Source organism: Haemorhous mexicanus, chromosome 23, assembly GCF_027477595.1.
Source record: "Haemorhous mexicanus isolate bHaeMex1 chromosome 23, bHaeMex1.pri, whole genome shotgun sequence".
Lineage (NCBI taxonomy): Eukaryota > Metazoa > Chordata > Aves > Passeriformes > Fringillidae > Haemorhous > Haemorhous mexicanus.
In genome coordinates this window covers 2,613,921-2,639,737 of record NC_082363.1, presented here as the reverse complement: position 1 = coordinate 2,639,737, position 25,817 = coordinate 2,613,921, and the positions used below count along the sequence as shown (strand labels likewise).

Sequence of the window (25,817 nt, the reverse complement as noted above, 5' to 3'; positions counted from 1 at the left end):
AAGCAGCACACGCGCGCTCTCGCGGCCGCCTGCGCGCGCTCTTGCACGACTGCGCGCGTGCCCGTCACACGGGCGCGCGCGGGGCTGTCGGTGGCCCCGCTCTCTCGCCCACGCGCGTGGCTCTGACGGCCACGCGTTCGCGCGGGTGCGCTCGCTCGGCCGGAGCCCCGTGCGCTCGCCCCGCGGCCCCACGTGCTTTCGCTCTTGCACAAGCGGCCGCCGCCGGGATCGCGCCTTGCACGCTCGCCCCGGGACGCCACATCCCCTCCGGCCAGGGAGCCGGGGCTGCCTCGGGGGGATGCCGCCGGCAGCGCCAGGGCTCGTGGGGCCCCCCTAACGGGGCTCGGGGCCCCCCGAAAGAGTTAAAGGAGGCGTGCGGGAAGCCCGTCCCTCCGCGGCCCCATTGGTTTCCCATCCCAGGTACATCCTTTGCTCGTCACCCTCGCCACCCTCGGTAGGCCGCGGCGGCGTCACGAGCGGTGCCGGGGCTCAGCGGGCGCTCGCCCCATCGGGGCCGGGGCCGGCGGGAGTGGGGTGACGGCCATGGTGAGTGGGGGGGCCCAGCGACACCCCCAAAGCTAGGGGTGGTTGAGTGGGGGCCGCTTGGCCGAAGCGGGGCGCCGGGTGATGCATCTCCCCTGGGATGCTCTTTGTAACCTCATAGGACCCCCCCATTGCATCGTGGGGGCCCCCCCGGCGTCTCCGCGGGACCCCCTTTGGACCCCCGAGGGACTCCGTGAGACCCTCATTGGACCCTTAAGGGATTGCCCATAGCATCCCAAGGGCCCTCCGTAAGACACCCTCAGGGACCCCCGCTGCACCCCCAAACACCCCTGGATGCCCCAGTCGGCCCCCCCCGCCGCGTTTTCTTTGTGGCCGGGGGGGGTCATCAGGTGGAGACCCCAAAGTGGGTGCCCCCCTCTGGGTGCCCCCTCAATCCCCCCGCCGCCCCCATATCCACTCTTGACCCAGACCCGCGGGGGTTGTGTACCGTGTTCCCTCTGCAAAGAGAGGGGGGCGCCCCCCATCCAACCAAACCCACTTTTGTGGGGCTGTTTGCGAACACCCCCAAACTGGGTTGTACTCCTCCCTATTTTTAACCCTTTTTTTGCTGATTTTCAAGCTTTAAAAAAAAAAACAAAAAAAAAATCCCAACTTTATCTGCAGTCGGGGCTCCCTACAAAACAGAGAGCTCCCCCAAAACACTTTCCCAGCACTCCTGATTAACACCGGCACCCCTGATTAACACCAGGAGTTGCTAAATACCCCCCTTGCTAAATAATTAGCAAGCTGAGCCTCGCTGGGAGCTGGCTGCGGGCTGTAGAGGTGCGGGGGCACCCATGGGTGCCGGGGGTGGGGCGGGTGGGCACCGTTTTGCCAGGCGGGGCTTGGGGGCGCGGGGGTGGCTTGGGGGGCTCAGGGGGCTCAGGATGGAGTTGGGGCGGTGGAGGGAGGCGAGGAATCGCCATGGCGATTGTGGCCGCGGTTGCTCCGAAATGGCGCCCGGACGGGAATTGAAAGCAGCCGGCGGAGGCTCGGGGTGCCCGGTACCGGCGAGGGGCTCCCCCGGCGGGGCAGAGCCGGGCGCTGGGGGCCCCCCGGGCCTTCCTGGGGTGTGCGGGCTCCGAGCACATGGGGCTTATTGTTTATAGAGCGAAGGAGCAATTTGGGGTAAACTCAGGCTATTTAATGTTGAGATTTTTATAAGTTGTAAAGAGAGTGAAAATTCCTTGGGCGGGGGGGGTTGAAGTGTGGATGTCCCCCACCCTGTTGGAGCGGGGAGAATGCATTTTTATTCGGATTGAAGCAAATAACGGCTTGGAGGAGGGAGGTGTATGACAAAATCTACCCCGTTTTGCCCCACAAAAAGGGGTGCTCCTGCTTCACCTGCCGGAGAGGGTGGGGAGCACCCCGAGGTGCTACTATGGCCCCAATATCAAGAATACGGGTGTTAAAAATACCTCCCGGGCCCGATTTCCCCTCAAATTAAGGATGCTGGGGGTCGACCCCAATGCCTCTCGGGGGTGTTTTGGGGAACGCGCACTCAGTTTTGGTTCTCTGATGGCTGGTACAGGGTTGAGCCAGCACATCTCTTGTGAAAGGAGAACAGAAAAGGATTCTTGTTTTGGTCTTTTTCCTTGTTTTCAGGCTGGGGTAGGCGGGGTGGGGGATCGCTGAGGGAAAAAAAAAGATTGCATTTCCTCAGGAAATGGAGTGAAAGCTGGGATTCCAGGAATTTGGTGTTGCAGAGCCGTGGGGGCTTCATGGATCCCCCCCCCCCCCTCCCCCCCACCGCGTAAGCGGGGATTTGTGCCCGGAGCTGCCAATTTCAGCCATGTGCGAAGTACTAAAATAGGTGGAAAAAAGTGAAAGGGGTGGGAAAAAAATAGGATCTAAACAGAGATTTTCCCCACGATAAAATCTTGCAGTTGAGGCTCTTTTCCCTCACGGTTCTCAGGCTCCAGGCGGGCGCCCAGGGGAGATTTTTGGAGCTGCAGACAGAAATTTCGGTACAACCAAGGAGGGAAAACACCTCTTTGTTTTAACCCCTTTTCCTCCCCAGGTGGGTTTTGTGGTTAATTAAACTGAAGCTGGGATTTGGGATCCGGGGAGAGGATGAGACTTGTTGCTAAGTGTGCAAAGGGAGGTTTGGGAATGCTGCTATTGGAAACAAGGCTGAGAACCGGTGCTTTCATTCTGCCGGGAGAAATTGAGGCACGGCTGTACGGGTTTGGGTCAACTCATCCCTTTGGGGTTGATGGCAGCCGGATGTGGACATCCAGATGGGTTTAAATCCCCTCCCTGCGCTGATTGCGGGTGAAGGGTTGTGAGTGGTGCCGCTCGGGCCATCGGTGGCAGGGTCTGGGTGGATTTTGGGGTGCTCAGCCCCTCGGTGGGGAGTGGAGGGTTGTTTGCTCCATCGGGATACAGTCTGGCTGGATGGTAGGGCAGTGCCAGGGGGAAGGAAACAGCGGCGGCGGCACGATAAGGGCCGGCTGCCAACCCGTGAGGTTTTCCTTGTTTTTCTGCCGGGGATGAGATAAGAGCCGGGCACAGGCACAAGATAATGCCCGGGGGACACGGCGCCGGGAGGGAGCCCTTCCACAGCTGAAATTCCTGGTGCTGTCGCCCTTGGGTGCTCGCAGGGACTTCTCCGGGTGTTCCACGGTGCGCGGGGTTCGCAGATGGGGCGTAGAGAGCGGGCGAGCCGGGAGTGTCAGGGAGGAAAGCAATTTTCTCTGCTTCCAGCCTTTCCCAGGTGCCTGGCACTCCGGGGTTCCCTGGCACAGGGGGGTCGGTCTCCCCGCTGCAGGGCGGAGGTGGATCCGGCTTTATTCCAGGCTGAAGGGGAGGTTGCACAACCCGGCCCCGGGGGAAAGTGAGGCGGGTTCGGGCTTTGCTCAGCTCTTGGCTCCGGCCCTCTTTGCTTTCCATAACCATCCTCCGGCGTTTGTGTAGTGCTTTACTATCTCAGAGCCATTTGGGATTTTGCTCCCTGGAGGAGGAGGTGGCTTTAGAAGGTGTGTAAACCTTCCTCCTCCTTCATCTTCTTCCTCATTCTCGGGCCACTGAGCACCTCTGTTGCTAATCTCCTGTGCAGATGTCGACCTACAAGCGGGCGACGCTGGACGATGAAGACCCCCTGGAGTCCCTTGGTGACAGTGATGGATACCCCAATGGCTTTCAGGTATAGCTTCATGTGTCTTTTAGGGAGGAAAAAGGGGATTTTGTGTCCTGGTAAGCAGCAAAGGGGGTGCAGAAGGGTTTTCAACCTTTGACCAGTGTCTGGGGGGTAAAGTCCAGTGTGGGCAGAGCCATGTTGGCTCCTGCCACTGCTGCCCTTCGCTCCCCTTCTGGCACAGGGAGCCAGCGGGGCCATATCCTGCCTGCACTGTTTCAATACTCCACCTCCCAGATTTTCTGCTGCCAAACCTCTTCCCAGCATGGCTGGGGTGAGCAATTATTGAAGCACTGGGAGTTTTGTCCCCAAACAAAAGGGGATTAGGTTAATTCCTCCCCAAGCAGTGGGAAAGCAGCTTAAAGAGGGCTGAGGGTGGCAAGAAAAATCCCCACTGCTGCCAGTGTCCAGCCTCACCGGGAAAGGTTCAGGTCTGGAGAGACCTCTCTGTCCTGGCCCCAGTCCCAGCTCCATCAGTCTCTAGAATGGTGGTTTCTGCCCCAAATGTGTTTTTACTTTTACCGGCGGGGCCGTCTCCGCTTGCCGTCACATCGAGATGTTTCCTGGGGATGTTTTTTGGCTGAGTGGGAGTATCCTGTTGAGGCGTTTTTTGATGCAGCCCCCACCCTGTCCCAGTGTTGGCAGTGGGGACAGGGACAGCCGTGGGGTTATGCTGCGCTCGAGGAGGGGTTCAGGGTGGCACGGGACAGCAGGTGAGCCCTCCAAAGCGCTCGTCCCGCTCCCTTTCCTGCCATTGTGCCGCCCTTCCTGCCCTGTTTCTGGAAGGCAGCTGCTGCCTTTCCCAGCCCAATCCATGACGGATCCCTTGTCGGGGCTAAATTTCTGCTGTGGGCTGTGGGAAGAAAAATGGGGGCTGCGTCAGTGAGTTTTTCTGCCAGCGGGGAGACAGCGCTGCTCTTTCCGCAGGTGAACTTCCGCGGCTCACGGGGCAGCCGGGGCTGCTGGGCCGAGCGGACGCGTGCCGAGAAGCAGCTGGTGGTGCTGGTGGGGGTGCTGGCGGTGCTGCTCGTGGCCTGTCTGCTGGGACTCATCTTCCAGTACAGAGCCAGTAAGTCCTTTGCTCATTTTTTGGGGGCCAAAACTCCTAGGAAAGGGAGGATCCTGGGCTCAGCCTTTGCCTGTGAACACCAAGGCAGAGCAGCTTATCCGAGCAACCAGTGGGGATGGTTTGTTCAAGCTTTGAGCAAACAACTGTGCAGGGATCCTGCCCCCTTGACCAGTGGGTTGCTGGGGAGTTCCCAGAATACAATATTTGAAGCAAGGATGGGATGCTTACCTGCACTCCTCACCTCAGGACTGGATTCTCAGGTATCAAACAAGATGTTCACGTGTGGGGTGAGATCTTTGGGCTCAAGACAGGATGGTCATCTGCACCCCTTCACCCCAGGGCAAGATGCTCAGATGCAGGATAAGGTGTTTCTCTGAACCTTTATCCTGGAACAGGATGGACTGTTTCTCTGCATCCTTCACCCCATGGTGGATGACTGGGCACTGGGCAGATCTTTGGGTATAAGATGAGACGCTTGCCCTGGGATAGGATGATAGGGCAGGATGCTCAGACATGGGTCAGCATGCTAGTCCATATTGCTTGCTGTAGAGCATGGTAGTAAGGTACAAGGTGGGATGCATGGTAGTAAGGTATAAGGTGGGATGCTCGGGAACCAGGTGGGGTATTTGCCCACATCCTTCAGCTTGGGGCAGGATGCTCTGTGGTGCTGCTGATTCTGCTGCAGCGGAGTAGCTGAACCTGTCCCTGTCCTCCAGGGCCACCTGCCGTGTGCCTGTCGGAAGCCTGCATCTCCATCACCAGCTCTATCCTCAACTCGCTGGACCGCACAGTGAATCCCTGTGAGGACTTCTTCAGCTATGCCTGTGGGGGCTGGATCAAGGCCAATCCGCTCCCCGATGGTCACTCGCGCTGGGGCACCTTCAACAACCTCTGGGAACACAACCAGGCCATCATGAAGCACCTGCTGGGTGAGTGCATGGGAGCAGTGGGACCCTGCAATGCTCAGGGACCCCGTTGGGTCCCGGGTATGCCAAAAACATTTGCATGGAAATTCAAGTTTGGAACTGATCTCCAGTATCAAACCGGTCTGTGACACATGTGCTGTGAGGACATTGAGAAATGGATCCTGGCTGTGTTTGCTCTCCTAGATGGTCCTGAGACTTTTGACTGTGGTGTTGCTAGTCTGTGATGCTGAGTAGGGAAAAGGCCTCTGCTCTGTAAACCCCATGGTGGCATTCCCAGGAGCTCTGAAATTCAGGATGTGCACTCCAGGCTGCATCCAGAGGCTGTAGTGCCCCAGTATCACCCCAAGGATATGTGTTTTTCCTGTGCTATAACTTCCAGCCTTTGTGAGTAGCCTTTTGGGGGGCTGGCTGCTAGTATGACCATTTTTAGGGGGCCAAAACTCCCACAGCAAAGGGAGGGTCCTGGGCCCAGGCTCTGCGTGCGAACACTAAAGCAGAGCGGCTTATCCGAGCAACCGGCGGGGACGGTTTGTTCAAGCTTTGAGCAAACAACTGGCTCCTTATCAGCACTTTCCACTGCGCCAGGGCCGATTATCTGGAAAGAGAAGGTTTGGGAAGAGTGTTGTCTTTTGAGGGAAAGGGGGTGGCGCGGGAACAGCTTCGTCCCTGGCTTTTCCCGCAGAAATCTGGCGCTGGTTTTACCGGGAGAAGAGACTGGGCCTCCAGCCAAGTGGTCGCGGTCGGCATTTCCTTGAATTCCTTGGAGCTGAGGGACCTTTAGTTAATAAAACCACACAGCTGGGAAGCCAAAGGTGCAAGCTGTGTCATCAGGAAAATAAATTAAAAAACCCCAAAAACCCTCTGGGAAAGCAGAATTTTAGTTGGGGAGATGAAAGGAAGGTTTTGGAGGCAGAGGAGAAAAATGGGTTTATTGTTCCTTTTTGCAGGAATAAATAGTACAGGTCTGGGGGGCACCAGCACAGAGGCAAGGGCAGCACCCGGGGCTGGATGATGCTGGGAATATCAGAGCTGCTGGAGAAATAAAAATGCTTTTTGTATTTTCTTTCTTTATCTTTTGTCCCCAAAGAGTTGGAGCAGTCACTGTGGGTGGGAAAGGAGAGGGGGGCCAGGAGGCCAGGAAGTGATGGGGCCAATGGGATGTCCTTGGGGGCATGGTGGGGACTACTGGGACAATCCTTGGCACCTTTTTGGAGCCTAGCCTTGCCCAAAATGGGGCTGAATCCTTCTGGGTCCAGCAGTTGCCCATCCCTGGAGCCCCATGTGATTCTCCCTGGGTACCTCCCACAGAGAACACCACGGCCAATGTGTCCAGCGAGGCAGAGCGCAAGGCACAGCGCTATTACCAAGCCTGCATGAATGAGAGCAAGATTGAAGAGCTGCGTGCCACCCCGCTCATGGAACTCATCCAAAAGGTTTGTCCCAGTCCTTGTGGAAAAGCCATCTTACCTCTGCAAAACGGGGGGAAAAGCTCAGTCATGGGCAGTCCCAGCACCCTCCATACTCCATTCTTGGTGCTTCCTGCAGAAGAGCATCCCCCAGGTCAGGCAGGCAGAGGCAGGGATTTATAATCCTATAATGGGGCTTTTTAGCCCCCTTGCAAGATGTTTCCCCCCAGGATGGATATTGAGGGGATATTGAAGCAATTTCAGGTGGTTGTTTCTTACTCAAAAGTTGGTTGCTGTCTGGCCCCAGCTGGGTGGCTGGAACATCACAGGTACCTGTGCCGGTGACAACTTCAACGAGACGCTGCGGGAGGTGACAGCGCATTATCGCACCTCGCCCTTCTTTTCCGTCTACGTCAGCGCCGACTCCAAGAACTCCAACAGCAACGTCATCCAGGTGGATCAGTCAGGGCTGGGCCTGCCATCGCGGGATTACTACCTGAACAAGACGGAGAACGAGAAGGTGAAGGTGTCGGGGGGAATGTGGGTTGGCTGGGGAGATGCCGTGGGTGGGTGGCACCTGCCGTGCTGATCCCACCTGTCCGACTGTGCAGGTGCTCACCGGATACCTGAACTACATGGTGCAACTGGGGATGTTCCTGGGAGGCACCGATGAGGAGTCAACGCGGCAGCAGATGCAGCAGATCCTGGACTTTGAGACAGCCTTGGCCAACATCACCATCCCGCAGGAGAAGCACCGGGATGAGGAGGTCATCTACCATAAAATGACAGCGGGAGAACTAAAGGTAGGAATGGAGCTGGTGAGCTTCCCCATTCTGCTGTGATTTGGGAAGTGGGGTCGATGGGTGGAGGTGACGCAGCTCCTCTGGGAATCCTGACACCAGCTGACATGGCCTGGGAAGCTCTTGTGCAACAGCTTGGCCTACGTCCTCCTTGGGGAAATCCTACCCTGACCCTTCCTCCCAGCCTCTGGACCACCCGTGGTGGGCCAGCAGCTATCTTACTGCAGCACTTATGTCCTCCTGGGACTGCTGCCCTTGGACGTCAGCCTGGTCACCTCCCAGTGTCCCCAAGGGGCTGTAACTTGTGTTGACATCTCTGACACCCACCCCACTTTCTTTTCCTTCTTTGTGGGAGGAAATTGTTTACTCCCCTTCAACCTTTCAAGGATGCTGCTGTTAGAGGAACTGGCCTCTGCAAAATCAGCTGAACTCATCAAATGGGGCCAATTCCAGCTCAAGAAGCAGCTGCCACCCCCTGCAATGGTTTTTAGGTCCATAGCAGCACTGTGGCTTTTGCAGGAGCTGGCACCAGCTGTGGACTGGATGCCCTTCCTCTCCACGGTCTTCTACCCTGTGGAGCTCAACGAGTCAGAGCCCGTTGTGGTCTATGCCAAGGAGTACCTGGAGCAGGTCTCTGACCTCATTCTGGCCACGGATAAGTGGTGAGAACCCCCAGCCTGTATGGAGACCTGGGTACCCAGGGTGGGCAGGAACGTGCTGCTGCCTACTCACCTCCTCTCACCATAGTCTCCTCAACAACTACATGATCTGGAACCTGGTGCGGAAAACCAGCCCACTCCTTGACCAGCGCTTCCGGGATGCTGAAGAAAAATTTATGGAAGTGATGTATGGGACGAAGAAGGTGAGGGTGAAGTCCTCTGTGCCCCTGAATCACCATTAAAATGGTGATGGCTTTTTATCTCAAGGCCCTCTCATGTGGCATCCAAACAATGGAGATGTGGGGCAGCTTTTGGGGTGGCAGAGGGTTGGATGGGCCAGGTGGAGCAAGGGGTGGGAATGTGGAGGGTTTTGTTCCATGCCACTGCTGATGACCACCTCCTGTCCCATGCAGAGCTGCCTCCCACGCTGGAAGTTTTGCATCAGTGACACGGACAACAACCTGGGCTTCGCTCTGGGGGCCATGTTTGTCAAGGCCACCTTTGCTGAGGACAGCAAGCAGGTGGTACGTCCCCAAGGCAGCAGCATGCGAGTCTCAGTGCTGGGAAAGCCTCAACAGTGGTGGAACTGTCGGGGCAGACAATGTTTCTCTGTCAACCGTGTTGCATTCACTGTGCATCTCCGTGTGCCGGGTTTTTCACCACGTGTTGTCTTGGCCTCCCAGCCTTTTCTTCCCTGTGGTGTGAAGGTCCTTGACCTCTCTGGGACAGGAAGCCAGCTCTTTGGACTGAGGCTGTGCTGCCTTGTTTTGTCTAGGCAGAGGAAATGATCGCAGAGATTAAAACTGCCTTCGAGGAAAGCCTGGAGACCCTGCAGTGGATGGATGAAGAGACGAGGAAATCAGCCAAAGAGAAGGTGAGGCGCTGGTGGCTGCACTGGGGAGAGGATGAAGGTTGAGGATGGTGTAACAGGGTGAGCCTGTCCTCCATCTCTGGCACTGAGAGCACTCTGGTCCTTGTCACCCTCCAGGCAGATGCCATCTACAACATGATTGGCTATCCCAAATTCATCATGGACCCCAAGGAGCTGGATAAAGTGTTTAATGACGTGAGTAGGTCATATATGTCCCCTGGGTTTTCTATAGGAGGTACTGGATGTGTCTGTATCACCATGGCCTCAGGACAGCCTTGAACCTCAGGTTTCCTCCAGAAGGGTCTCACTGATGTCCTTGGCCCTTCTCTCCGGACTTCTCAGAGAGCTGTGGGCCAGTCCTGGGGTGACTGAGGCTCTTGGGATCCCTGCCTGGGAAAAGGAGGAGCTGTTTTCCGTAATGGTGACTCATTTCCCTCCAGAGACCTTACAGATATTGGAGAGGAGGAGAAACAGGAGAAGCCATAACTCTGCTGGCTCTGGAGGCTCAGACATGACTGTGAAGGGAGGAGTGGGGCTGGGCAATCACCACACACCACTCACGCCTTGTTCTTTTGCAGTACGAGGCTGTGTCCGACCTCTATTTTGAGAATGTCATGCAGTTTTACAACTTCTCAGCCAGGGTCACGGCTGACCAGCTCCGGAAACCACCGAACCGGGACCAGTAAGTCCTCTGCTCCACTTCCCTGTTGTACTTAGTGGGGAACATCAGCATATCTGGAGCACGGGGATTTGGTGTTCACCAGCCTGTGCTGGTTTTGAGGAGATTAAATTTAGGACAATCGCTTTGCAACAGAAGTGGATGTTGTTGGAGCAAACACTGGTGATGGCTTGTGTTGCCATGTTGGCCGTGTTTGTGTTCCTGCAGGTGGAGCATGACACCTCCGACAGTCAATGCGTACTACTCTCCCACCAAGAATGAGATTGTCTTCCCTGCCGGCATCCTCCAGGCCCCCTTTTACACCCGTGCATCCCCCAAGTAAGAGCCATGGGAAAACAGAGAGGGCAGGATTCCCAGCTTTCCTCCTATATGCAAATCTCAGGTTAAGTTTCATGGCTGTGGAGAGCAAAAGCTGTGTTCTTAACCTCTGCATTATCCTCCTGCAGGTCACTGAATTTTGGTGGGATTGGCGTGGTGGTGGGCCATGAGTTGACACATGCCTTCGATGACCAAGGTACGACTGTGGCCAAGTGGCTGGGCAGCTGGAGGGGTGGCCAGTATGAGATGAAGAATCCACTGTGTTTTTGCAGGCCGGGAATATGACAAAGATGGCAACCTGCGTCCCTGGTGGAAGAATTCCTCTGTGGAGGCCTTCAAGCATCAGACAGCGTGCATGGTGGAGCAGTATGGCAACTACACTGTCAACGGTGAGGCAGTCAATGGCAAGCACACCCTCGGGGAGAACATCGCCGACAACGGGGGCCTCAAGGCCGCCTACCGGGTAGGACCATGGGGCTGGGGAGATTCGAAGGGGGACTTGGTGTGGTGGATTTGTGCTGTCTCCTGAGCCCATTGTGCTCCCTGGTTTTCAGGCATATCAAAACTGGCTGAAAAAGAATGGAGATGAAGAAACACTCCCAACTCTTGGCCTCACCAACTACCAGCTCTTCTTCGTTGGCTTTGCACAGGTACATGTGGTGACCTTGGGAGAGTGGGCACACAGGTTTTTGGAGGTGGAGCATGCCCAGATGGGTTTGGGAGGGTGTGATGGCAAAACAGAGTCCTCCAGAGATGATGTAGTGGATGGAGAATAAGATTGGGGTGGTGCTGGTTACAAAGGAAGACAAAGCTGCAGCTCGAGCTGCCTTGGCCCCCGTCACGCAGGCAGAGAAGTTTGATTCAGCACCGGGCTGGCCCCATGGTGATGGGTGTCAGTGCTCAGGCCCCTTGCCCTCCGTTTGCAGGTGTGGTGCTCAGTTCGCACACCAGAGAGCTCGCACGAGGGGCTCATCACCGACCCCCACAGCCCCTCACGTTTCCGCGTCATCGGCACCGTCTCCAACTCCCAGGAGTTCGCGGAGCACTTCAGCTGCCCCCCGGGCTCCCCCATGAACCCCCTCAAGAAGTGTGAAGTCTGGTGATGGGCGAGTGCCCTAGGGAACCAGCAGCTGGTTGCTTTGTCTTCTGCCAACAGCTGGGCTTCCCCAGTCCTTTGAGGCTCAAACCACTTCTCCATGCCACAGAGAGCCCGACTCTTCAGCCGGAGCAGTGTCTTTGCCCCTGGCATTGTCCGAGGTTCAATCCACTGTGAAAACTCCTCATCCTCCTGCTTGTTGGTGAAATGACTTCGGTTTGGGGGTCTTTTCTTTCCCACCATGACCGGGCCAAGTGCCGAGGCACAGGCATCTGTGGGCACTGCCTGTATTTACACACACAGCGCTCCAGCCTTACCCACCACCCAGAAAGTCCCTCTGTTTTGGAGGTGATAAAGGGCACCCCCAGCAGCAGCAGGTTTGTCTGCGTGTCTAAATACACCTGATGTACCACCTTCTCTCCAAAGATGCGCACACGAGGGTGGAAAGTATTTTAAGATATATTTTCGGCGGGGGGGGGGGGGGAGGGGAAATACATATATTTTTTTCATGTGTTGTGGAATACACTGGAAATTTTCAGGGAAAATGCATTTTAAAGCCTTTTTTTAGTAAAAGATTAGTATATTTATTAATTTTTTTTACTTAGTGCAGCCATAGGTGCAGTACCCTGTGGTGACAGTCCCTTGGCCAGGGAAGCTGGGTAGGGCTGTGGATATCTTTCCAGTCTTGGATCCTGTGTTTCTCTGGGAGGGACTATCCTTAGAGGATACTGATGGGAAAATTAGGGACAGCAGGCCTGGGGACAGGGCTGGAGGATGCTGCAAGTCACAGAGGCTGTGCCGGGATGCTGCAGCTCCTGGGATTAGCTTTAATTTCAGAGTGTAAAGGGAAAAATTGACGTAACCAAAGATGTAACCAAGGTGGTGATGGGGTGGATGAAGCATCCTGTTCTCTTTCCTCTCTCCTCTGAAGCCAGGCCAGCCAGGATTTCCTGGCCCTAAAGCTTCCCAGACAAGTGCAGGCGGTTCCTGCCACTGCTTCTCTCATGCCAAGCCTGCCCTCTGCCTGGGAAACTGCAAGCCCCAAAAGCACCATGTGCCCCCAGAACTCTGTCCCTCCACAGCTGGTTTGGCACCAGTGTGAGAAGTGATCAGGATGGGGCGGAGGGACTTTTTTAAGGGATGTTTTTAGTTCTTGTTTTGAGGGGAAAGCACTGACAGGAGCTCAGGTGCTGTGTGTTGTCTTCTTGTTTTAGACAAAGCAGAGACCTAGAGGGATTTTTAATATTTATATGTATAGGGAGGGATGGAAGGAGCTGGGGTTTTGTAACTATTTTTTCACCCTACGCGTGAGGCTTATTGTAATTGAAATAATAAATACTTTTTACTGGATTTGGAGCTGATCATGACTCAAATTTTCTTATAGCAGGAGGGTCTGCATCCATTTATTTGTGCTCTTCTCCCTGTCTACACCACTGAGACTATCCCATGCTGACAAAACTGAGCCAATGAGGCTTTTCCCAGCCTGTGCTTGGTGACTGCTGCCTCTCTTGGAGGCTAAATCCAGGGGTTTTTGCCCAAAAACCTCACTCTCACTGCGGGTGGCTCTTTGCTTTCTGTCTCTATGGCATGGCCCCACACAGCTCCCTGGCAGGGAGGTCTTTCCCAGATGCTTTTCCTTCCTCCCGGGTGAGTTTTTGGCTGGCTGGGCCGCAGTTGGATCCAGCAGCACAGGCCCCGTGCAGGTTTCCCTCCAAACTCCCTTATTTATGGCTTGGTGATGCTGGTGGGATGCTGCCAGGTCCATAACAGGCCAACATTTATTCTGAGCAGATGCTCCATGGCTTCATCAGGCTTGCCCAAAAAATGCAAGGCAGGACCTGGACTGTAGGCTCCCTGCAAGCCTCACCCCAGCACCTGGCAGGGCTGATGGTGATTAACCACACCAAGGGCTGGGTACTCCTTTGCTATTTAACCTAGGAATCATTACTGGGGGCTGGATTTGGGGCAAAACTAGAAGGCTGCAGCCCGCTGGTAGCAAACTTTTGGGAATACAGAGTGTTTCTGCTGCTGGCACAGGCAGGACTGAGCCAGCAGTGAGCTGGACACATGGGTGTTGCATAAATAAGACATTAAAATACATCTCTGACTGTTTTTACTGTGTTTTCTCACCCAGATGGAATCAAAATGTAGTAATAGCACTCACTTTCTGCTTGCACAACTCGGTGTGAGGCCCTCAGTTTCCTGCAGCGCTGAGAGTGGCCGTGGCCGTTGTTTTCCCTGCGATCTGCCTGGAAATGGCGCACACCCGCAGAGGGCGGTGGAGCCGAGAAAATCGCTGCCTGCACACTCCAGTGCTCGGCTGGCAGGAACCAGCGATGTTACTGGAGTCCTATTTTGGTCTGGATGTGGCCCCACATGTTTAAATTGTGGTGGAATACCTGCATTCCTGGGGAAAGAGAAGAACAGCGTGGGTGTAAGGCAAAGAGGAATAGAGTGGGGCTGGGGTGAGAGGGTGTTTTCCCAGCTGCAAAGGAGCAAGGAAGGGAGCACAGGCGTCACATGGCGATGCTGTTAGAAGTGGTTTAACCATCCAAACAGGAAACACTTTGGCTCTCTGGGACTTAGCTGCAGGGAGGGACCAGGCAGGTGAGGGCTCAGGGACAGCCCCAGGGCAGGAAGGACTTCGAGGGTGACCATGAGCTGTGTTGTGGTGGGGGACACTGTGGTCAAGGCTGCCCGTGCTGGGCACAGGTGGAGGGAGTTTTCCTCCCTGGGAGGCTGCGGGCACAGGGAGAGCGGGCAGGAGGTGAATCATCCCGCTCTGTGCCAGCGCCTGGTGTGGGCTTGCCTGGTCCTGGGTGGTATTCGCTTTATTTTGTGCTCAGCTGTGCCCTGGAGGGCTGAGACGATGTTTGCTGAGGCTGAGCCCGGGCAGGGGGAAGAATGAGGAAAGCTCCAAGCAGGACCTTTTTGATTTTCTTTTTTTTTTTTTTTTTTTTATGCTGTGTGGTTTTTTTTGTCTGGAGGGTGTTGGAAGAGGAACAGTGCAGGAGAAGCAGGAGAAGCCAAAAGAGGGAGATGCTGCTGTGCTGTGCTGGGTGAAAGCAGGCAGCTGGAGCATGCTGGAGCTTACAAACACAGCTCGAAATGGGGGCTGTTCATAGGTTTGGTGGGGCCAAGACAGCTGGTGAGAGGCTGAACCCAACCATCTGAACTGCCCCTCTCCTTCCTGTTTTGTTCCCTCCATGTAGGATCTGACCCCTGACACATCACAACAGTACTGAGGTCACCTAGTGGAACGACCAAATTTTAGGGCCAAAAGCTTCCTGAACAAGCCATACCTTCCTGAAGGCAGGAGGATGGGGAGTGGGAGGTGGGGAGCAGGTTTCTAAACCCCACCTTGCAGCTGGGACCTGCTCATTCTGATCACTGAGTTTTCACTCAGAGCCAAGCTGAGTCAACAAGAAGGCTGTATCTCCTCACTCACTCCCAGGACCATGGCTTTGTGCTTTACACTTTTCTCACTTTACACTCTTCACGAGCATCCCTTCAGGCGATACCCCACTCCTGTATTTTCTGAAGTTCACCAACAGCTCCAGCACTCCTACTGCACTCTGTGCTGTGGGGTTGTGTCTCTGCTGTGGCAGGTACACAAGAGACTGGTGGGACTGGAAAAAGAGCTGGTGATGCTCTGAAACAGGAGCTCAGTACTGTAGGCTCCAGCTGCCCACGGTGACACTTCGGTTCCCAGGTGCTAACAGAGCTAGCAGGAAAAAGAGGAGGAAAAACAAAATGGAGAGGCAGCAAGAAAGGTGTGAATCCAGTTGGAACTCACTCAAGCTCCAAAATCTGCAGGATTTGTTGGCCAAATCGTCATACGTAAGGTAGAAGGGAGACATATCTGCTTTTTCTCCTCAGGAAAAATTAAAAAGAAGGGGAAAACAAGGCTGAGGAGAGACTTTGACTCTGGAAGGGCTTTAAGGCAGAATTGGAAGCCTGGCTCCTTTGCCTGGCCAGCACATTTTGGGAGCTTCAGCAGACAATATGATGAAAATGCCTTTTTTTTTTTCCTTTCTAAACAGGCAAAAAGTGTTATATCCAAAGATCCTGGAGTTTGGAAGCTCTTGTGCAGCTGTGTTTACAGGCAGCTATTTCTGTAGAACAGAGGCAGCCATGGATGTCAATTTGCTTTTGAGATGAATTTCCTTCCATGCAAAGGAGGGTAGCTAGAGAGGGGCTGTGCCAGGAGGTGGTCATGGAATGGCACCAGCTACCCCAGAACAACAGCTCTACTTGCACCCTCCAAAAAATGACATCCAAGTCTTTACCAGCTGTGGAGGGAGAATTGTCTTCCCAGCAGAAGAGGTGTGCTGTGAACACAGCAGCTCTCTGGGATGCTGGGAGATCTTAGTACCTGGGCAAATCCCATACCATGAGAGAAGTTCCTCCTTTGACTCCCATTTTTGGGGAGTGGAGGAGAACTTGGCCTTTCTTTTTGGTCCTCCTTATTTCTCTCTTCAGTTTTCCTGGTGGGGAATTAGTTAATATAGCAGGCTGAAGGCTTCTGAGGAAAACTGACTCAAAAAAAACCAGGCACAGCCCCCTCTAAATATTTGTTCCTGTGTTCAGATAGAAGTATTTCCCAGTCAGGAATTCTTTACAGGCTGGCAGGGCTTGGTTGGGCTTTTTCCCCTCAAAAAGACATCTCAGTGTTTCCTATTTCCCCCTATTTCCCACAGGCAGTGTGAGGTATGTGTGAGCTCACCTCCTCCCAGGTATTTTCCTTACCCCGATGCTGAACAAAGAGCACAGAAAGGGACACTGAGCAGCACATGATCACCTTCCCCTGCCCCACTAATGCCTGCTGGCACTGCAGGAGGTGGCTGTACCCTCCGGGTAGCATGTGAGTAAGTGATAAAGTATTCTAGTTGCAGGGTTGCTTTTAAGGGAGACCTGTGTGGCAGCTCACAGCTTTCCTTCTGAGAACACACCTCAGAGGAGGGAGAGCTTCTGGACTCACTGCAATCCTTGGGTGTCCTAAACCTGCCCTGCACAACCCCATTGTTCGATAACTCAGAGTCTGACTCCAAAGGGAAAACGTACTCAAGACCATTCTACTATCTTTTGCCCATTTTGCTGAGTTCTGCTCCAGTGAACAACACCCAGTCCAGATTCTCCACTGTCAGATTTATATTTAAAATTCAAAATTATTTTGCAGATAAACTGGACCATTGCACAGACAGGGATGGATGTGACTTCTCAGCTAGGTTTTCTTTAGTGCACAAGGCCTCTTCTCTCAGCTTGTGGTTGTACCAGCTACTCTCCAGGTGCTTGGATACACCACCACGAGAGCTGCTCACTTCAGTAAAAGAAGCTTTTCACATTGAAGGGTTTATTTGTGATTGAATTAAAGCATTATCTTCCTCCTAAACTTGCAGCTGCTCAGAATTTGCAGCAGACAGGATACAAATAAGCTCTGGGAAGGTTTCCTAGAGCAGCACCCCAGGCTGGTGACTGGGGCACCAATACCTGTGGGCCCAGCGAAGGCGCTGGGAGCATCTCCCTGGGACGTGCGGCGCAGCAGGAATGTTGGAAGGTGCCAGCGGGTTGGAATGAGCCCTCAGCAGCCAGCGGCAAGGCAGGACAAGTCAGGACAATCTGGCAGCTGCCGGAATCTGTTCTGAGGTGCTTTTTATCTCCCTGAGATGGCACAAACCACCTTGGCCGCTGCCAAGCTCAGGTGGTGGCCGTGAGGAGGGTTCTGCAGGTTAGGTGTGAAATGGTGAACATGGTGGTGGTGGTGTGGCTACCCTGGCAGGGTGATGGCTTGGTGTGACCATGGGGTCAGGTGGAACCATCTCCCCACAAGGGCAGGTCTGGAGGGGCCCCATTGGCACAGGTGGGCTGCCTTGGGGGTCCCCGGGTCCCTCACAGCCACCCTGTCACCCTCAGAACTGTCTGCCCTCATGAGGGGCCACAGTGTGGCCCCCGTCAGCTGCCCCAGGAGCTGGGAATTGGGCCTGGGAGCTGTAGGGCTGGTAATGGAGCTGGGGGTGAGGTTTTTTAGGTAAGTCCCTTCCTCGGGCCCGCGGTAGGGTGGATACTGTGGGACCCCTCACAGCCAAGGGGGTCTCAGGGGTCCCAGACTTAAATGATGCATTCAGGGCTGCCGGTCCTCACGATGCCTCGGGGGGGCTGCGGTGCTGACCCTTCCAGCCCCTCCAGACGCCAGGAATTGGGGCTGGGGGTGAGTTTCCGGGCAGGGGAAGCCCTCAGTGGGGTGGCTGCTGAGGGACCCCAGAGGCCCCCTGACAGCCTCAGGCCAACCTCACCCTCAAGCATTGCCGAAGTCTCTCCGAGCCGAGCCGAGTGTGCCCGAAGCTGTGCCCGCGCCGATGCCGAGGGATTCCGAAGATCGCCGAGAAGCTCCGAAGAGCTACGAGCGGGGCGGGATTCCCTCTTCCGAGCCTCTCCGAAGCTTCCCGAACTGTCTCACGCCCTCGTCTTCCGGAAATAGCCGAAGTTTACCGAGCGCGGGGGTCACGGGAGGTGCTGGGCCGAGAGGGGAGGGAGGGGGTGCAGGGCAAGGCGCTTGCGCGCGCGAAAGCCTCTCCGGAAGAACCCGAGGTTTGCCGAGCGGCGCTAGCTGACGAGCGATTCCGGAAAGAGCCGAAGGTTGCCGATCAGCGGTGGGCCGAGCGACTCCGGAAAAAGCCGAAGGTCGCCGATCGGCTCTGGGCCGAGCGGCTCCGGAGCGGCCCGAAGGCGCCCGAGCGCCCGCCCGGCCGGACAGCTGGAGGCGGCCGCAGCGCCATGTTTGATGCTCCGCTACTCCAGTGAGGAAAATCCGCCGGCATCGCCCCCGAGCCGCCGCCGCGAACGGCTCCGCTGCCCCCGGCGAGGGCGACCGCGACCCCCCGCCGCCGCCGGCTCATGAGCAGCGCGGCCTGAGCCGCCCCCCCTTCCCTCCCTCCCCTCCCTCCCTCCCTCCCCGCCGGCCCCTCTCCCGAGCCCTCCGGGAGGCGCGTTGTCACGGAGACCGGCGCCGGTGCCGGCCCGCCGCGCTGCCCCGGCTCTCCCCCGGCCCGCTCCGCGGCTCCCCCCGGCCCCGCTCCCCGCCGCGGGGTGGTGGCTGCGCTTGGCCATGAGTTTACCGCAGAAGGCGGCTTTGAAACCCGGCGCGGCGGCGGCGGCGGGGACCGGCCCCGGGAGCGGGGCGGCGGCGGGGCCGCCTCCCCCCTCGGCTCCCCCTCACCCGGCGCCGGCGCCTCACCCCAACATCAGGGCCTTGCCGCCACAGCCGCCCCAACAGTATCCTTTGCCCCGGGGGCTCGGGGGTGACACCCCCTCCCCACAGCGAGCGGAGCCGGGGGGGTGAGGGCTGCGGGGAGCCCCCAGGCCTGGGGGCGGTGGGGGGTGAGGGGTCGCGGGGCCCCCCAGACCGGGGGAGGGTTGGGGGTCGCGGGGCCCCCCAGAGCCGGGGGGGTGTGTGAGGTGGGGGTTGTTGAGGGGTTCCCGGCTCTTTTTTGTGTGTCTGTTTGTGTGTGGGGCCCCCTGCAAAGGGGGGCTGCACCTGCTGGGATGGCGCCGGGAGAGGGGGGCCGTCCACCTCCCCAGTGGGCTGGTTTGGAGGGTCAGCCCTTTCCAGGGGGTCCCTTTTCCCCCTCCCCCAAAGCAGCGGTGACCCCAAGGGTAAACTTTTAATTATAAATCGTTCTTCAGTTTTGCTTCTGGTCCTGCCTAGGTAAGTGCTTTGGTTTTGTTGTTTTTCCAGGCGAATTTAAACACAGGGGTTTTTTTATTTACAGCTGGGTACGATTTTCATGTGATTTATTATATTTTTTTTAATTTTTCCTACTTGGCTGGTGGGAATAAATCTCAGGTGGAACGTTTCACTGAGCAGCTTTCCCTGCCAGGCCACGCGTGATGGGGAGGAGGAGCAGGCTCCCACTCCCCAAAATCCCCCCACCAAAGCGGCCGCTGCTACAAAGAGAGGCCGGCGGGGGCTGCGAGTGTTTTTTAAAGGTCTTGGGTTCTGTGCTGCGAGTAGGCCCCGAGTCAGGAGGGAAATACTGCAGGGATCAGCAGGAAAGTGCCTGCCGGCCTGAGGTTTTGTTTGCAGCGTCCGACAGCATCCCGTGGCAAACTGGCTGTTCTCTCCCCCGGTCTCCCTGGAGTTTTAGGGGGAGTGTGACGTGAAAAACACACTTTGTGAAATATCTCCGTGCTGTGTTATCCGGGAATAGTGCAGGGACGGTCGGGAGTGTGTTTTGCTATTAATGTTTGGCGGTGTGTTGGATTTTAAGGTGGAAGCGCAGGGTGGTTTTCGTGCCGAGGGCTGTGCTCTCAGAACTGTGTTCCCTGTGTATGAGCATTTTCCTGCTCTCACTTTCATTTTGGAGGTGGGAAAACCCAGCCCTTTTATAATCAGTTTAGGTCCATTGTTTTCTTGAACTTCCGGCAAGAATCACCCCTGCCATGACAACAAATTCGTTGCTTAAATCATGAGACTGTTGACGTTCGGATTTGTTTGGGTCAAGTGAAAACCCCTGGATGTTCTCATTGCTGGCTCATTTTTGCCTGATTTGTGGTATTCCCTAATTCCAACCGGTGCTTTAGGAATAAAAAAAGTGGGAAGGTGCTGTCAGTAGAGTCAGCGGGGTGGTGGTAAGTAAAACTGTTGCTCAGGGAGAATTTGCTTCGGTTTTGAGGGATGTGCCAAGAGTTGGAGTGGGAATGCCGGCCAGCGTGCACGGGCTGTGCCCAGCTGATCTTCCAGCAAGGTGCTGCTTTGGCTGGGAAGGGGCTTTTTTCCCGGGAAGGTGGCACTTGGATGCCTTGACAGTTGAAGGCTGCAGTTTGCCTGGCTCTGGGGTGGTGCTGGGCTGTCCGAAGCTCTTAGTTCCCGGGGTTGCCTCTCCGGGTGTCGCTGGGGGGGAGCCTGCTGGGTCGGATGGGGGGCTGTGCTGTTGTGGCTGTTGCTTTTGGTGAGTGTTGCATGGAGCACACGAGGGATGAAGTTTGGGGCTGCTCTGAGCACAGCCTAAAAACAAAAGGGCTTGGAAAGCCTGGAGAAGCTCCTAGAGGAGCTGGGGTTGCTGTGGTAGTGTGTCCTGTCCTGGGCACCCAACTGGACACCATGAGCAGGAGAGACAGAGGGAGGGAGAAGTGTTAGATGGAAATGACAAGTTGGTGTTACAAAAGTGGGGAGGTTAAAATGACACAGTTTCATTTTTATTTCTAGACATGCCTGTTTTGAAAACATTGTGTTTGACCGATATCTCTCCTTAACTCCTGAACTACTGATCTGTGCTTGCAATATATTCAAACACTTTCTTTTTGATGCTTATTCGGGTGTCCTGGTGAAGCTTATTCAGGTGCCCTGGCTGGTTTTATTCTCCACCAAAACCTGTGTTTGATTATAAACAAAAGCTGTTACCTCTCAGTGCTGCTCTGAGTGAGGCTCGGGGAGGAGAGTTCATCCCTGATTTACTGGAGTGCGGGGGGTCATCTGAGTTCAGCCTTATTTTTAGCCCTCTTTGGTTTCTTTTTTTTCTCTGTGTTTTGATACAACTGTTGAGCCACTGTTACCTCACAGCCGATAAAAGAGTTGCAGGTTTCTCTGACTTGGGCTTTTTAAACCAAAGCAGTTTCTTACTGGTGAACTTTGTAACTTTGGAAATACCTGTGGTTTCAGACTTAATGTATCATGAAATTAAACAATATCTGTGTAATTGGAAATAAATAAAAATTGTGTGAGAGAGAAGTGTTCAGCATGTGCATGTATCAAGGCATGAGGGAGGGAAAATTAAAATACAGGGGGAAGAAATATTTTTTTTTAGAAAATAATATTTTTTGAGAGAAAGAGAAGCTGGAAAGTGATGGACATGAAAAGCAGAAATGTCTGGATGTGAGATTCATTCTGTTTCCTGCTAAATAAAAAGTTATTGGAGCTGCTGTAAGACAAGACAGACTTGTGAGGAATTTCCTTAACACGGTGGCTTTAAGAAGTTAAATTTCCTGTGTAGAAGTAAGTTGGGATAATTCTGTGGCTCTGGTGGTGGTGAGTACTCAGCCAAACCTGATTTCAGGCAGAAACTGTGCTCAGAAGTTGTCAGTATAGATCAGTCCTTCAATTGGAGTCTGACCCTTATTCGGGTGGAAAGGACAAGCGAGGGTGAAATGACACACAGAAGGGATATTATCAAAAGTAAATCCCAATCTGCCCTCCTTGGCTTTGACTGCCAGACTGCCTCTGCAGGAGAAGTTTCAGTGAAGTCTGGAGTGAGGCTTCTTCCATAAAAAGGTGCAGTAACAAAGGTGCTGCAAGGGCACTGTGGGTCTTTGTGGCTTTACCTCAATGGTACTTCTGACACATGTCACACTCCACCCTGTTCTTTACTCTCCCACTTAGGAATGAAGTATTTTTTTGTGTGTCTTACATTAAGCTGTTCTTTTAAAAGTCCCTGTGCTGTGAGTAAATTTTGTGGATCAATATAATCAGGTCACCAGTTTCTTCCCAGCCTAGACGTGGGCAAACATTGGCTTATAAGGGACAGCCAGGTTGAGGGATGGCACCTGGGGTGACATCCCCAGCTGCTGGTTAATGTGACACTGTTCAGTCAGAGCCAAATCAGAGCTGTCTGCAGCTCAGGGCTGGTGTCAGTAGGGTTTTGTTTTCTTTTCCCAACTTCCTCACGTTTGGAGGGAGTTCCTGGTTGTTGATGTGCAGACACAATAAGCTTGACTTTAATCTGTCCCCGTGGCTGCTTCCATATGGGATTGGGCATCTCTGAAAAATTGAGTGTTCCTCAGGCTATTGCAGGTTGTGGCAGGCTCGGGGTGAGTGCCAACAGACTGTTGCTAATTTTTTTTCTCTTCTTCCTCCTTGTTAATTCCTTTTCCGAGAAGCAGAGAGGAAGGTGTTTGGGGGACTGACCTCTGTGAATTCCATCACTGCTGTGCAAGGAAACGTGTGTTTTGCTAACATTGCCTCAGTAATTTAGTTTTAGTTTTTCCTCCATTGTTCAGCTAACTGTGCTGTAGTCCCTTTCAGGAAGAGCTGTGCTGGTTCCTGCTGTGTTGGGTGGCATCTTCTGGATGCAAGCAGCTTCCCCAAAGCCCAGGAGGACAGCAAGAAATACAGTATGGCATTGAGGAATGTCTGAGGCTGTGTGGGAAGTCAGGGTGAGTTCCTGGCAGTGCTTGCCCAGTGTCGGGATGCAGGCCTGCCTTGGAGATCTGGTTAAATCAAGATTCTTGAGGAGGATTGGGTGCATGGGGTTCTCTATTGTCTCTCCATGAACCAAGAGATGAGCTGGAGGAGAAAGTGCCCAATAATTTTGCCCAGCAGAGAATTTGCAGTGTGCACCGAAGGGTCAGGGTTGCCATGATCCCCTCCAGAAGTTTGGAGCCAATGCCATCTTCCCTCCTTTACTTTTATTTTGAGTGATGTTTTCCCAGACTACATGAGAGAGCAGCTCTGTGCTCTCTGGGGTTTGTCTGTTGATGAGTTTGGAGTTGAGGACAAGGCATTTGGAAGCTGCTTGGGCACAGAAGTCAGCTGGAAGAGCGTGGTGATGGCTCTGGTGTGAAGCACTCCCCGTGCAGCTTTGACACCGGCTGGAGCGCAGTTGGAAACCTCTGCCAGATGCCAGTGGCAGCCACGTGTGAGGAAAGTGTCAGGAGCATTACAGTCCCCAGAGGGAAGGAGTGGTGAGAGGGGAAGGAGGGACCAGGCTGAGATCAGAGGTGTCCCTTGCTCTCCGTGTTTCTGAGTTGAAGAGGGAATGTTCTGAGATCTCAGCTGGATGAAGGGAAGGGGGCAGAGGTGTTGCCTGGGAAGTTTTCTGTTTAGAAGTGTTGAAACTGTGGAGATCAAACATCTTGGGAGGGTTGAAGCAGAAGAGCTTGGAGAAGAGACTTTCCCTGCTTCTCTGTGGTGGTGGCTCCTCTGCAGGGGAGGAAGGAGCACGGACTAGGGCGTGTGTTGCCAAAAAATAAAGTGCCTTAAGCCCTCTCTTCCGTCTCCCCTGTTGATTTTCCCCAGCCTTGGCACATCTTAATGTTCTTTCAAGCAGCAATAGCTTTAATTTATTTAATGACAAAAGCTAATCATGTTAGAGCACAGATATGTCACTTTACCAGCTTTGTAAGATTTTTGTGGTGAAATCTCCTGGAGAAAACCATTCTAAAAATGTGATTTCAAGTGGCTTATTTTCTTCTCACATCCAGGGACATGATTGTGTATGTTCTCTGGCAGAAGTCTGTGGGAGAGGGTTACTTTATCAATTTAAATATATATATGTGTATTTAATGAGCAGCTCTAATATGGGAGCAGAGTTTGTGTAAGAAGTTGTTGAGAGAGTAATGGGAGACTCAGAGCAAATAACATTTCTTTTAGATGTTGGGACGTAGAAGGATTTTAATCTGTTTTTTATTATTTTATCTGTGATGGATTTTGTCCATCATTTTCAGGCTGAAAGGCTTTTCTGTTAGCAAACATTGGGATGTGTTGAGCTGGTGCATTTGCTCCACTTTTGTTTAGTAGTAGGAGTCAGCATTGAAGATCTCCCTTTAGAAGGCAGAGGTAACCTACATTTTCTTTTTCCCCTAATCCAGCAATTTCAGGGCTAGTCAGCTGTCAACTTTAGTTGTGTGTAAATCCACTAATATGATTAGAGTTGCTGGAATTTTTACTCTGGAGAGTTACAGATGGGGTAGTATCACTGTTTTACAGGCATTGCTTTGGTAGGAAACTTTATCTGTGACTTGAATGTGGTTGCTGGCAATTGCAAAAGCTTTTCTGGAATGAATGGGGAAGAGAAAACTGGTGTTTGTTCCAAGGCATGAACATGTGGGGGGAGGAGTCGTGTGCCCTGTGGTCTGGAGGAACCAGGGGAAACTAATTTTTCTTCTTGTTTTTTAAGGGAATGCAGTTGATGAGACTCTCACGGTGCTGTGTTTTACACTTGCTGCAATTTCAAGCACTTCTCTGTACAACTTTCCTTCCCAAACCCTGGACTCCGTTTTGTCTCCCAAATAGGAGCGGATGATGTGGAACAGCTGGAAGAAGAAAATAGAATGTGTTCTTAAAAAAGAAAAGGATCAAAGGGAGGAGAGCAAAATCAGCTTTTAGGCTAGTGAAATTTTCTGGTGCATGTTATTCCTCTGGTTTATTCTTTACCTTTGGAAGGTGTCCCAGGGCGCACTCCCTCTTTTTGGAATAGGTGATGGCACGCTGTTGCTGATGGGACTTGAGTCAAATTGCTGCTGGGCATGTAACTAGGTTAATGGGACAGCATGATTATTTTTTTTTCTTTCCTGAAAGGAAAATTACACGCTCTGTATTTCGATCATACCTGAGGAGTTGTTTTTACCTTTGTTTGCCATGTAGTTGAGGTGGAGAGAAAAGGACAAGTTTCCCCACACTGAGATTGTATCAGGTTTAAGTCAATTCTGCCACCGAAAATACGATGTTTGGTTGTTGGTTGTAACAGCTTGGTGTTTCCTTTATCTACATGGGAGTTGAAATATTTCTAGAGCTTTAGATGGTCTTGAAAAAAAAGCTAAGTGGCTTCCAGAATGTGTGTCTTGGAAATAAAACTTATCCCGTCCTTGACCGATCCTGGTAGTGCTCTCTGAGTCTGTTGGTGCAGTGTTGAAATGGGTTAGGACTTGTCGAGGTGCAGCGAGCAGCTGCTCCTTTCCAAGTGCTTGAGCTCAGCAGGAATGAGGCTCCCATGCTCTGGAGTAAGAGTATCTGCACAGGAATAGCTGTAAATTTGAAAGCACAAAGACCATCCCTGCTTGTAACAGAGGAAGGGACTGAATGTGGTGGGAACAGAAATTTCCCTGCCAGCTTTGGAGTTTGCTCTTGTTGCTGTGAAAACACTAAGCAAGGAGGAATTAATGCAGTTAGGTCTTAAATTACACAGATTTCTCTAAGTTTGGAAAGCTTTTGGAAGGTGGAAACTAATAAATGTTGCAGGGCTGCTCTGTTTGGGGTTGTCAGATGATGACTGTGTGTTTGGTTTGATTTACACGTGAGGGTGACTGTGAGTTACTGAGTTAGAGCAGTCACTGGTGATGGGTGAAACTCCATTTGAGCTGGTGCTATGGCTTTGCTAATGGTGGTCTGAAAACTGATTTCCTCCTTTATGTCTTATTAATAAGTCGTAGAAGTTACTGTGCCTTGAAACTGGCTTTTCCTGGGCTTATTTTGTTCTCTTGCCAAAAGGCAAAAATGAGAGAAGTCTTTGGTCTTTCAGACCAAGCAGGAGGCTCTTTCTATGTGCATCAAAGGGAAATACTTTTTTAATGATGCTACTTTCAGCTTTGTGTTTTTAGTCAA

At 53.5% G+C, this 25,817-nt stretch overlaps 2 protein-coding genes and 1 long non-coding RNA gene across 17 annotated transcripts in view; all 3 read left to right on the top strand.

Moving 5' to 3' along the window:
* Positions 1 to 265: 265 nt before the first annotated feature.
* On the top strand, positions 266 to 12,853 carry ECE1 (endothelin converting enzyme 1). 5 transcript variants are annotated; one of them, XM_059866561.1, is made up of 19 exons: positions 530 to 546; positions 2,459 to 2,563; positions 3,602 to 3,688; positions 4,607 to 4,748; positions 5,465 to 5,677; positions 6,983 to 7,107; positions 7,388 to 7,600; positions 7,692 to 7,883; positions 8,400 to 8,542; positions 8,628 to 8,742; positions 8,953 to 9,063; positions 9,315 to 9,413; positions 9,528 to 9,605; positions 9,989 to 10,092; positions 10,297 to 10,407; positions 10,536 to 10,603; positions 10,680 to 10,870; positions 10,962 to 11,057; positions 11,334 to 12,853. In XM_059866561.1, the coding sequence occupies exons 1-19, from the start codon at positions 544 to 546 to the stop codon at positions 11,508 to 11,510; spliced, it is 2,373 nt and encodes a 790-aa protein (XP_059722544.1). In that variant the 5' UTR covers positions 530 to 543; the 3' UTR covers positions 11,511 to 12,853. The 5 variants fall into 5 exon arrangements, with proteins under 5 accessions (XP_059722548.1, XP_059722545.1, XP_059722544.1 ...); XM_059866565.1 differs by lacking the exons at positions 530 to 546; positions 2,459 to 2,563 and adding an exon at positions 266 to 420; XM_059866562.1 differs by lacking the exon at positions 2,459 to 2,563 and having other exon boundaries at positions 419 to 546.
* Positions 12,854 to 18,617: 5,764 nt separating this feature from the next.
* The window catches only part of EIF4G3 (eukaryotic translation initiation factor 4 gamma 3), a 143,107-nt gene continuing 135,907 nt past the window's right edge, over positions 18,618 to 25,817 (top strand). For 7 of the 11 annotated variants that reach the window (XM_059866798.1, XM_059866797.1, XM_059866793.1 and 4 more), the window contains exon 1: positions 18,620 to 18,775. The gene's annotated coding sequence lies outside the window, so the exon portion shown is untranslated. Of the gene's footprint in view, positions 18,776 to 25,817 lie in introns of all 11 variants that reach the window. The other 4 variants (XR_009489280.1, XM_059866799.1, XM_059866800.1 and 1 more) reach the window with 2 other exon arrangements.
* LOC132337810 (uncharacterized) lies at positions 19,007 to 24,568 on the top strand. Its single transcript, XR_009489272.1, has 2 exons — positions 19,007 to 22,651; positions 24,510 to 24,568. It is a non-coding gene; the product is annotated as an uncharacterized LOC132337810 (long non-coding RNA).